The 13,177-nt window shown below is 38.3% G+C and overlaps 1 protein-coding gene across 1 annotated transcript in view; it reads right to left on the bottom strand.

Moving 5' to 3' along the window:
* Positions 1 to 12,780, bottom strand: part of FSD3 (Fe superoxide dismutase 3) — a 41,503-nt gene extending 28,723 nt beyond the window's left edge. Inside the window, 2 exon segments of the mRNA XM_086434298.1 lie at positions 12,381 to 12,535; positions 12,648 to 12,780. Of these exon segments, the coding sequence (XP_086290424.1) occupies positions 12,381 to 12,479 (99 nt within the window). The 5' untranslated portion in view covers positions 12,480 to 12,535; positions 12,648 to 12,780.
* Between the last annotated feature and the right edge of the window lie 397 nt (positions 12,781 to 13,177).

Here is a 13,177-nt window from a genome sequence, read left to right as displayed (position 1 = left end):
CTATCCTCATCTGATACCAAGATCTTCCTCCACTTCATCTTTGGGATAGACTGCTCCTCGTGCTGCTACAGTGGAGTCCTCATCTACTGATATATCTTCACTTAGCACGATTGACTTGCAATAACTATAGACTCAAATTGCCACTATTGTTCGGGATCAGCTTCAAGCTCACACTAAACCCTCTTCGACTGCGGCCTCGGGTATTACGCCTCCAGTTACATCCTCTGCATTCAATGTCACTCAGTCTAGTTCTGCTCCTCTGACATGGGTTATTGATTCTAGTGCCTCTGATCACATGATCGGTGAGTCTAGCCACTTTACTTCTTCTACTTTTTCCACCACCCATAGGGAAGTTCGCCTTACTGATGGATCTCTTACACCTATTCACAGTAAGGGTACCATCTCTTTATCCTCTGGGCTTTCCCTTGATTCTGTGCTTCATGTCCCTCACCTATCTCTTAATCTTTTGTCTGTTAGCAGTATTACTAAATCTCATAATTGCTTAATTACCTTTTTTCCTACTCGCTGCATTTTTCAGGACCTGACTTCGAAGAGGATTTTTGGCAAGGGGTATGAAAGGGATGGGTTGTATGTATTTGGATTTCAGCCTAGTGCTGCTCCGACTTCCGTGTTTCCATCATCTGGCAATCACATTTTTACATCACATACTCTAGATTTATGGCATGCCCGCTGAGGACATGCCAATTTTCAATATTTGTGTTCTTTATTTCCTATTTTAAAAACTGCTTGTAGTGAACATAAATTTCAATGTTGTGTGTGAACTTTCTAAACACACATGTACTTCTTATATTCCACGTATGCATCGATTTAATACAATATTTGATTTAGTTCATTCTGATGTGTGGGGACCTTCCCCTGTTACTGCTTTTAATGGTCATCGCTATTATATTACATTTATAGATAACTACTCTCGTTGCACTTGGATTTATCTAATGCATTCACGCTCTGAGGTGTTCCCAAATTTTGTTAAGTTTCTTAAAATGATTCAAACTCAGTACAATATCACTGTTAAATCCCTTAGGTCTGATAATGGGGGGGAATATATATCTGATGGTATTCATTCCCATCTTCATGAGAATGGTATGCTTCACCAGTTGACTTGTCCTTATACTCCTGAACAGAACGGGATGACAGAACTCAAGAATCGCCACCTCATGAACATTGTCCGCTGTCTTATTCGCGGAATACATGTTCCAAAGTCATTTTGGAATATGACAGTCTTTACTGCGGCTTTTCTTCTTAATCGTGTTCCAAGTTGCACCTTAGGGGGACAGGTGCCCCTTCATGTCCTTCAACCTGATAGCATTATTTTTCCTATTACACCTTGTGTCTTTGGGTGCACGTGTTTTGTTCAGGACAAAACCCCCAATCGTACAAAATTGGATGACAAAGCCATTCGATGCATTTTTTTGGGTTATTCTTCTATGTGAAAGGGGTATCGGTGTTATGATCCAGTTTCTCGCCATATCATCCACACTCTTGATGTTACCTTCTTTGAAAATGTTTCATTCTATCATGCTACTTCTACTTTACAGGACTCCTCTCCTATTGTGCTACCTTCCCCAGTTTTTCCTCCGCCTTCGCCGCCGCTTCAGGTCTACACTCGTGGCATTCATCCCTCTACACCCTTGCCAACCTCCTCCTTGGATTCAAGTATACCATTTTCTACCTCCACACATATACCTATTCTTATTCTGTCTATTTCTGACTCTCACTTACCTATTGCCCTACGCAAAAATAAACGGAAGTGTGTTACTGATCATCATATTGCCTAATTTGTTTCCTATCAAGGTCTTTCTTCCTCTTATCAGGCTTACCTTATCGCAACTAATTTTATTCGGGTTCCTCGACTATCTCAGAGGCATTAAGAGACCCTTAATGGACAAAAGCTATGATTGCGGAAATGGATGTTTTGCAAACCAATAATACCAGGGAACTTGTTTCTTTTCCATCTGGGGCGCGGACTGTTGGTTGTAAATGGGTCTTCACAGTGAAATATCTCGCAGATGGTACAGTTGATTGGTCTAAAGCACGACTTGTTGCTAAGGGATTTACATAGACCCCAGGGAAAGATTTTGGTGCCACTTTTACTCCTGTCGCCAAACTCTCCACTATTCGTCTTCTTATCTCCCTTGCTGTGTGTAATTCCTGGCCACTTCACCAACTTGATGTAAAAAATGTCTTTCTGAATAGTGATTTGACTGAGGTTATTTATATGGACCCTCCTTTAGGATTTCGTCTTCAGGGGGAGTATTCTGGGAAGGTTTGCCACATTCTTAAGTCTTTATATGGCCTGAAGCAGTCCCCGCGAGCCTGGTTTCAGTGTTTTTCTGAGGTTATTCTTTCTATGGAGTTTTCTAAATGTCACTCAGATCATATTTGCTTTGTTCGTCGAGGAGTAGATGGTCGTTGCACCATTGTTTTGGTCTATGTAGATGATATCATTGTGAACTTGCTTTGTTCGTCGAGGAGTAGATGGTCGTTGCACCATTGTTTTGGTCTATGTAGATGATATCATTGTGAATGGAGATGATGCACAGTGGATTGACAAACAAAGACTTAGGTCCACTCAAGTACTTTTTGGGGATAGAAGTGGCTCGTTCTAGTCGTGGTATATCATTGTCTCAGCGTAAATATACATTGGATCTTCTTCAAGACACTAGGATGCTTGGTTGTCGTCCTGCTTCCTCTCCTATGGATCAAAATCGTCTTCATGCTGATTCTGGTGATCTTTTATCAAACCCCTCCTCTTATCAGAGACTTGTCGGTCGTCTGATTTATCTAACTAACACTAGATCGGATTTGTCCTTTGCGGTCAATGTGGTTAGTTAGTTCATGCATACTCCGCGTACATCTCATCTTGATGGAGTTTATCATATTTTTCGCTACTTGAAGTCACGTCCTGGTCTTGGCCTTTTCTACTCTTCCACTGCTCAGCCGCATTTGTCTTATTTTACAGATGCTGATTATGCTGGCTCTCTTACAGATTGGAGATCTACCTCTGGTTTTTGCACCTTTTATGGTAATAATCTTATCTCGTGGAAAAGTAAGAAACAGAATGTAGTATCTCGTTCTTCTGCTGAAGCTGAATATCGTGTTATGGCCCTTGGTACATGTGAAATAACTTGGCTTCGGTCTTTGCTGACAAAGTTGGGCTTTCTTGTTTCTGGTCCCTCTACTCTACTATGTGACAACAAGTCTGCTATTATGCTTGCTTCTGACTTTGTTCTTCATGAAAGAACTAAGCACATTGAGATTGATATTCACTTTCTCAGGGAGAAAGTTCGATCTAGTGACCTTCAGACAGTCTTCGTTCCTTCTTCAGATCAGCTTGCCGATATGCTAACGAAGTCTGTTGGTCCGTCTATCACTAATTCTCATCTTGTCAAGCTGGGTTTAGTTGATATATTCTCCCCAGCTTGAGAGGGAGTATTGGAAATAATTTAGTTTGTTGATATAGTTATTTTCTAGTCTTTTATTTAATTCTTATTTATAAAGACCTTTCTGTAATTTGACCTTTGTAATTAATATAAATTCCTGCTAAGCTCTCACAAAGAGACTGGACACGTTTTATTCTCAAATTCTTCTATTAGCAAGAAATATAGCGACAAAAAAAAAATAGATAAATGTTGAACAGTCTGGAATTATCCAACTAGACCAGACCCAAACCAAGCAATTTGATTGCGTAGGATCCAGATTAAGTGAAAGCAAAATGATTCAGACATGATTTTATTTAGTAGGATCCAAGACAGATTCAAATCCATATTTAAAAAAATTGGATCTAAATATGATTATGCTCAGATCTGGCACGTGTCTGACCCATTTTTAAGTCCTAGTCCTTAGGCTTTCATTGTATGAGCAACATAATCCTCATCTCTTCTTCCTTGTGGGTGACATTAACAGCACCCCATCCATGTTATCACGCCCAAATTCAACTTGGAACTCCAATGCCATATCCCAACTATTTCAGGCCTGCAACATGAACATGATAGACATTCAACTTTATCTAGAGACAAAACCATATCATCTGTCAACAAATGTACCATAAAATCTTTTCTAGCTCAATCCAACTTCACTTTGACTTTTCTCTTGCCCTTTTAGAACCCTCATTTCCTATCTTTATTTAAACTTTTGGTGTTTTCTACACTCCATTTTAGATATTTTTTTAGAGTTAAAGGCACCTTAGTGAAAGCATCATCAAGAAAAAAATCTTGTTGTTCTTGATTCCATTCGTTGTTGTTTAGGTTGTTTGAAAGGAGGGGAAGGGTATTCGAAGGGGGTGAGTTTTCCATGCATGATGTCATTTTGGAAACCTTGGGGCTAATCTTCTACTGGAGCAAAGTGTTCAAGGATGCATCCCTTTGCATTATGTTGAAGCACTTCCAATGAAAGAAACATGTGTATTTCCAGAGATAAGAATGTTGGTGAGATTTGAACGTCAATTTTTTCCTTGGTCAGTTATCCTTGTAGAATATACAATGGAATCAGTTTTGCAAATTATATAGCTAATTGGGAGGCCCTAAATTCTGGAAATCATCATCACCACCATCTACACCTTATTTTTGGTAAGTTGAAATTTTATTAGAAAAAGAAAGAAAACTGGGTTGAGGTGACCCTAAGCCAAAGTACAAACTTATCAAAAGAGGGAAGAAAAGAAAAAAAAACGCTTCCAAGTTGCAAATATTATCCCATTTTAGAGGAAAGTCCTCAAAGAAGGTTCCCTTAAATTCCTTAAAAGCTTTGCCCCCAAAAACCAACATCCCCAAACTAGAGAGAATAAAATCCTCAAGATAATTGTCATATTCTCGAAAGTGCATCTATTCCACTCTTTTCAAAGGTCCCCAAGAGACGGCGAAAGGTAGCAAACTCCACAAAATGTGTTTTGAAGCTCTAAAAGATGAGCCCCAACTCAGCCATGAACCAAAAAGCTCTTTAATCGTCTCAAGGAAGCAACCAACCAAACCGAAAAGGCTAAGGAAGTGGTGCCAAACAAGACGGGCAAAAGCACAATGCAATAAGGAAGAATAATTATTAAATCTTTTTGTGAGAGCTTGGCAAGAATTTATATTAATAAAATAGTCAAAAGACAAAAATGCCCACATATAAGAAATAAATAAAAGTTATATCTAAATAACTAGGTTATTTCCAATACTCCCTCTCAAGCTGGGGCAAATATATCAACTAAACCCACATTGACAAGGTGAGAATTAGTGATAGAGAGACCAACAAATTGCGTAAGGATGTTGGCAAACTGATCTTAAAAAGGTACGAAGACTATCTGAAGACCACCAGATCGAACTTTCTTTCTCCTTGAGAAAGTGAATATAAACCTCAATATGCTTAGTTCTTTCGTGAAGAACTGAGTCAGAAGCAAGTATTATAGCAAAATTGTTGTCACAGAACAAAGTAGAAGAACCAGAAATAAGAAATCCCATCTCTGTCAACAAATATTAAAGCCAAATTAGCTCACATGTGTCAAGGATCATAGCACGATACTCAGCTTCAACAAAAGAACGAGAAACCACATTTTATTTCTTACTTTTTCACAAGATAAGGTCATCACCATAAAAAGTACATAAACCAGAGGTAGATCTCATATCTGTGAGAGAACTAGCATAATCAGTATCTATAAAATAAGACAAATGTGATTGAGCAGTAGAAGAGTAGAAAAGCCCAAGACCAGGACACGACTTCAAGTAACGAAAAATACAATAAACGGCATCAAGATGAAAAGTACGTGGAGTATGCATGAACCGACTGGACCACACTAACCTCAAAAAACAAATCCGGTCTAATATTAGTCAGATAAATCAGACGACCTATAAGTCTCTGATAAGAAGAAGGATCCGATAAAAATCATCAGAGTCAGCATAAAGACGATGATTCTGATCCACAGGAGAAGAAGCAGGACGACAACCAAGCATCCCAATATCCTGAAGAAGATCCAATGTGTATTTACACGCTAAGATAGCAAAATACCACGACGAGAGCGAGCCACTTCTATCTCCAAAAAGTACTTGAGTACACTCAAGTTCTTAACCTCAAAAACATGACCCAATAACACCTTAATTATGTCAATCTACTATGCATCATCTCTAGTCACAATAATATCATTCACATAAATCAAGACAATGGTGCAATGACCATCTACTCTTCGACAAACAAAACAAGTATGATCTAAGTGGCATCTAGAAAACTCCATAGATAAAATAACCTCAAAAAATTACTAAAACTAAGCTTGCGATGACTGCTTCATGCCATATAGAGATTTAAGAAAGCGACATACCTTCTTAGAATACTCCCCCTAAAGACGAAACCCAGGAGGAGGGTTCATATAAATAACCTCAGTCAAATCACTATTCAAAAAGGCGTTGTTCATATCAAGTTGGTGAAGTTGCTAGGAGTTACACGCAGCTAAAAAGATAAGAAGTCAAACAGTGGAGAGTTTGACGACAGGAGCAAACGTGACACCAAAATCTTTTCCTAGAGTCTATATAAACCCCTTAACAACTAGGCATGCCTTATACCGATCAACAGTGTCATTTACAAGATATTTCATAGTGAAGACCCATTTACAACCAACAGTTTGCTCCCCAGATGGGAGAGTAACGAGCTCTCAAGTATTATTTTTCTACAAAGCATCTATCTCAGCAGTCATACCTTTAGTCCACTGAGGGTCTCGCAAAGCTTCTGATACAAATGGAGGAACTCGAATAAAATCAGTAGTTGCAAGGTAGGCTTGATAAAAAGAAGAAAATCCCTGATAAGAAACAAACTGGACAATAAGATGATAAGTAACACACCACCGCTTACTTTTGCAAAAGGTAATAGGTAAGTGAGAATTGAAAATTGAAGAGATAAAAACAAGTATATGTGTGAAGGTAAGAGATGATATACATGAATCCAATTAGGAGGCTGGCAAGGGTGTAGAGGCACGAGGGAAACAAGTATAGACCTTAAGCATCGGCGAAGATGGAGAAAAAACTGAAGACAACAACACTATAGCAGACGGATCATACAAAGTAGGAGAGTCATACAAAGTAGATGTGGTATGAAAGTATGAAATATATTTAAAGAAAGTAATATCAAAAAAGTGTATGGCACGGTGAGAAACTAGATCATAACATCGATACCCCTTTGACATAGAGGAGTAACCTAAGAAAACGCATCGAATGGCTTTGTCATTCAATTTTGTGCGATTGGGAATCCAATCCTCAACAAAGCACATGTACCCAAAGACTCGATGTGTAATAGGGAAGAGAATGCTATCAGGTTGAAAGACATGAAGAGACACATGTTCCACTAAGGTGCAACTCGGAATACGATTAAGAAAAAAAACCGTAGTGAAGACTGTCATATTCCAATATGCCTTTGGAACATGCATTCCTCGAAGAAGACAGCGGACAATGTTCATGAGGTGGCGATTCTTACATTCTGCCACCCCGTTCTGCTCAGGAGTATAAGGACAAGTCAACTGGTAAAGCATACCATGCTCATGAAGATAAGAGTGAATCCTATCAAATTATCAGACCTAAGAGATTTAATAGTGATATTGTACTGAGTATGAATCATTTTAAGAAAGTTAACAAAAATAGGGAGCACCTCAGAATGAGAACGCATCAGATAAACCCAATTATAACAAGAATAGTCATTTATAAATGTAACATAATATCCGTGACCATTAAAACTAGTAACAAGGGAAGGCCCCCACACATCAGAATGAACTAAATCAAATATTGCATTAAATTGATGCATACGAGGAATATAAGAAGTACGTGTCTGTTTAGAAAGTTCACACACAAAGCAATGAAATTTGTGTCCATTACAAGTAGTTTTTAAAGTAGGAAATAAATAACATAAGTGTTGAAAATCGGCATATGCTAAGCGAGCATGCCATAAATCTAGAGTTTGTAAAGAAAACATGTGGCTCCCAGAGGACGGAAGCCCAAAAATCGAAACAGTAGTAGATTGAGATCCAAACAAGTACAGCCCATCCCTCTCATACCCCTTGCCAAAAATCTTCCTCGAAATCAGGTCCTGAAAAATACAGTGAGTAGGAAAAAAAATAACTGACCTATTTTGAGATTTAGTAAATATACTCATAGACAAAAGATTAAAAGATAGGTGAGGGGCATGAAGCACCAAATCTAAAAAAATCTCAGAGGAAAAAGGGATGATACCCTTGTTGTGGATAGATGTAAAAGATCCATCAGTAAGACGAACCTCCCTATGGGTAATGGAAAAAGTAGAAGTAAAATGACTAGACTAACCGGTCATGTGATCGGAGGCACTAGAATCAATAACCCATGTCAGAGGAGTAAAGTCAGACTAAATGACATGGAAAGTAGAAGATGTACTTGGAGGCGTAATAACTGAGGCCACAACCGAAGATGAGTGAGTGTGAGCATGAATCTGATCCCGAACAATAGTGGCAATCTAAGTATGTAGCTGTTGCAAATCAATAATGTCATGTGAAGAAGGATGATCAATAAAAGGAATGAATGATGACTCCACTATAACGGCACGATGAGCAGACTGTCCCAAAGATGGAGTGGCAGGAGATTGCAATAGATGGGGATAGAGTTGAAAGCAGCAGACCTTCTTATAACCATCCTTCCCACAATGACTGCAAGTAAGACAACTCCCTTTACCACGACCACAACTGCCATGACCACGATTCCTAAACCCCGAGATACGAGAGTTGGAGAAACTCGAGTTGGCTACTAGAGCCATCTGATCTGTAGCTGGAGCCGAAAAAATGTCAAGGACCTGAGTCTGAGAAGGAAGAATACGACGACAACACTTATCACTGTCAATAGCGCAAATATCCCAAATAAATGAGTTAAAGGAGTGGTATTAAAGATCTGGGTTCGACGTGCCTCAAACTCAAGGCGTAAACCCATGAGAAACTGGTATGTTTATTATTGAGCAATCCTCTTAACCACAAACCTGATTGCTTCTGCAAATAACTCAGTCATAGACTCATAATGAGAGAGCTCCTCCCAACAGAACTGAAGAAATCCAAAATAATCTGTTACGTTCTATGTTCCTTAGATAGCCTGGACAATGTCTCGATAAAGCTCATAAATCCTCAAGTCATTCCTAGCGTGAGAATATGTTTGAGTGAGAGTTGACCACAAAGATGGAATAATTTCATAATGCATAAACATGGTATAGATCCGTGCTCCACTGAATTAAATAGCCATCTAAGAATAGTGCAATTATCGATCTCCCATTGTTTCAACTTGGGATTAGTGAGGGGTGGTTTAATAACGATGCCCAAAAGCCATCCAGATTCACCTCTATTACCCAAATAAAGTTGCACAGACCGAGATCAAGACTGGAAATTCCGACCATCTAATAGAGCATTGGTTATATGCTGGACTGATGAATTTGCACTAAGAGTTGTATTGGAATCTTTGGTCTCGTGAGTTGTTGTCATTACACACTATGAATAACAAAACTTTTGATTGAAGGGAGATCTCCCGTAGAGTACTATCGAGGGGCAGCAACAAGGAAAAAAATCAATGGCAGCACCTTTGTTGTTGTTGTATACCACCAAAGACCCACCCAACTGCTGTCACAAGGTTAACACAGTCCCAAAAAGTCACCTAATTGCTGTCAGCAGCACCAAACACCAGCCCAGTTGCTATCGCACACACCTAAACAGCCACTGTTGCTGTCGTAGGGCAAAAAATTGATAACGGGTGTTGTCGCAAGGTTAACACAGCCCCAAACATTGTCACAGGTCACAAGAAAAGCTCTACACAGGCACTGTTGCTGTCACAGGAGTAAGAAAAGTCACCTAGTTGTTGTCGACAGCACCAAACACCAGCCTCGCACACACCTAAAAAGCAACTACTACTGTCGTGGAGCAAAAAAACTGTTAATGGGGACTGTCACAAGGCAGACTACCTCCCAACAACACTACCAATTCCAGTCATAGGTCAGAGATTTGTCAATAGGGGCTATCGCAGGCCACAAGTCTTCCCAACATCACTTCTATTGTTGTCACAGGGCAGAAATCTATCCAATTGTTGCTGTCGCAGGGCGCAAAAACAGCCTAATTGGATGAACAAACCCTAACGTAGGGTAGTAACACAACGCAGAAAAATTATAACAGCATGTGATTAAATCCTTATAGCAAAATGCAATAAAAGGAATAAAAAAAAAAAAGAAATAAAAGACCCCCAAAGGGGAGAAGGTCTAATGAAGCTGCTTGAGGTTAGGATTTAGTGAATAAAGAGGAGAAGAAAGCAAGGAAGAAGAATGAGGGGAACCAAGGAGAGAGGACAAAATTTCTTGGCTCTGATGCCAAGAAGAATTTGAGAAGAATAATTGTCAAGTCTCTTTGTGAGAGCTTGGCAAGAATTTATATTAATAAAATAGTCAAAAGACAAAAATGCTCTTACATATAAGAAATAAATAAAAGTTATATCTAAAGAACAACTAGAGCTAAAATAACAACTAGATTATTTCCAATAACGTGATTTATGGCCTATATATTCCACATACACATTGATAACAATTTGGAAACCGGAAGCCTCTTCTAATCAATTGGTCTAAGGTTGTTAATCTCCCCAGGGAAGCTTGCCACACAAACACCGAAACTCTCTAAGTCACTTTAGCTCCCCAAATAAATGAAGCCGGGAAAGAAACATTCCTTGTCAGAAGGCCTGCCACATACATTGAACGGACAGAAAAGACGTCATCCCTTATTAGCCACCCAAAGCATGTGGTCCTTTATCTCTACATCTACTGAAGAAGCCTCGATCAATTCTAGAAGTCACCCCACATTTGCCAATTCCTAATCATTAAAGTTTTGATGGAAGCTTGGATCCCAAATCCTCTCCCAACTTTCTCTGACTAGAAAGGAATCAATTGGTTTACCCTTTTTAATAGACATAGCGTAAAGGTCAGAGAATAGTTCCTTAAGAGGTAAACACCCACACCATCTATCTTCCAAAAAGTGAATCCTATTTCCCCTCCCCACTTTGTACTTAACCTTTCTGCGAAAGAGAGGAAGTTTCCTGAGAATGCCCTTCCACACACCAGAACCATAAGCCCATTTTGCCTCCCCAATCTCCCACCCAAATTCTTGGACCCTAAATATTCGTGTGACTATAGTCCTCCAAAGGCTATCATCTTCCTCCCCAAATCTCCAAAGCCACTTTGCTAAAAGCTCCAAGTTCATTGCTACGAAGTTTCTAAAACCCAACCCTTGCTTGCCTTATTTTCTTCCAACTTACCATATGGTATTTTTTGTAAGATAAACTTATTTGGAACCATCTAGAGCTATATCTTATTCCAAATAGTAAAATTAACTTTATGAGTTTATGAATCCTTCTTCTCTATTCAGAACAATCTAGAGCTATATCTTATGTCAAGAAACATGTATTTAATCTCCTTTTTAATATCTCTATCCATGTTCATTTCCAACCTTCATCTTACCATGATTGAGCTTTAAACATACTGCTTTTCACTGGTGTTGTGTGTCACAAGCATTTCATGAATATGATAAGCAAACCATCAACCACATAAAAAGATTCAAGAGTGGTATCCATTGACGTTAGTGTCTTGGTAGTTTAATGTTAGTTAGATAAGGAGATGAGCATCAAGCAGACAGGAAATTGGTTAGACAAGCCGGAAACCTGAGATAGATGGTTTGAAAAATAGCCGATTTACTCAAGCATAATAGTCTAAAGTCCTAGAATGCTACTTATGGGTAAGGGTCTTGGAAAGCTAATCATTGTCGAAGGATTGTTAAGAATTTAAGAAATGGGCTAAGATTTCCAAGTCTAAATGTTCATAATGTCAAGTGATTTACGTTTATCTCAACATCATGAATTAAAAACTTATAACTGCCCAACATTCCTTGCTCAAGTATTTGTGTGTGTGTGTGTTTGTATCTGTTAAAGCGTTTGCTCTAAATTTGTGTGTGTATATGTTAATGCTCTTGTTTCTAAACAGATATCTTGTTGTGAAAAAGCTTCCCACAAGGTGAAAGACATATCAACTTCCAACTGCCAATGTAGATTCCTTCTCTCCTCTGTCTGTGGAGAAAACCCTTTTCTTTTTCCAAAATAAAAATATAATTTCGTTTTATAAAAACAAGATTATAAATTTATGACTCGGTGGTAAACCCATCTGAGTCACTGTGCTGGTTTTACAAACTAATGTTTTCTCAAACTAACTAATGGTTTTCTTCTACTAGACACTACAAATTCTCTTAAAAAGAAATTCATACCGTTTTGGAATTTAAGAAGAATAATGGGAAAAAAAAAGGCCAGCAAAGATTAAATACACAATTAGATTAGAGAGAGAGAGAGAGAGAGAGAGAGAGAGAGAGAGAGACTTACCAGAGAAGGAAGCTTGGGAATCTTAAAGGGTCTGGAAAAATCGGTAGCCAAAAGATGAGTATTGTGAGGGTAAGTTGGGTTGTTACAACAGAACCCCATTTCTGCTCTCTATGTTCCTCTTCTGTACCGTAAATTATATCCAAAATAGCATCTCTCTGCAAAATAAAAATAAAAAAAAGAATTTTACTGCAATTGATTCAATCTAAATCTGATTATTTATATGGGATAAATTAAACTACGTTTTAGGCCTTCAACAGGCTTTCTTACTCTGTTATTTGGCTATCAGAACTCAGAAGTGAGACAAAGGAGAGAAGGAAGTGGGAGTGGAGTGGTAAGAGAAGCCAATTTAAAGGAAATGTACAAAGAGTGGATAATGACGAAAGTATCCTCAATGGCAAGGCTCTTTTTCCCCTGTTCCCTTTATGCCCCCTTTCTATTAAATTTCAAAATTTCGAGAGAAAATTACTTAAAAGAACCTGATGGAAGGATTTTTTTCTAACTGGTCCCTAAATTTTGGGCGGTGGCCGAATAGCCCATTTAGTAAATTTTTTATTTCTTAATGATCCCTCATTATTGTCGAACTCACCACTTTTTATTGTCAAATTCAGTTAGTATGTTAAAAATTCTTTTTTTTAATAAAAAGATGAGTTCAAACGGTTAGGACATATTTGACATTTCAATCATAAGAAATTAATATGGAGAATGAAATTTAATATGGGGAATGAAGTTGACAATTGATTAGAAAGAAAAGTTTTACTAAATAGACTTTTAAGAGATGTAATAAAACTTAAGGATTA

This window comes from Akebia trifoliata, chromosome 3 (assembly GCF_017979445.1).
Source record: "Akebia trifoliata isolate Shusen 1 chromosome 3, ASM1797944v1, whole genome shotgun sequence".
Taxonomy (NCBI): domain Eukaryota; kingdom Viridiplantae; phylum Streptophyta; class Magnoliopsida; order Ranunculales; family Lardizabalaceae; genus Akebia; species Akebia trifoliata.
The sequence above is the reverse complement of the archived record's forward strand: the minus strand, read 5'-3'. Positions and strand labels throughout refer to the sequence as shown.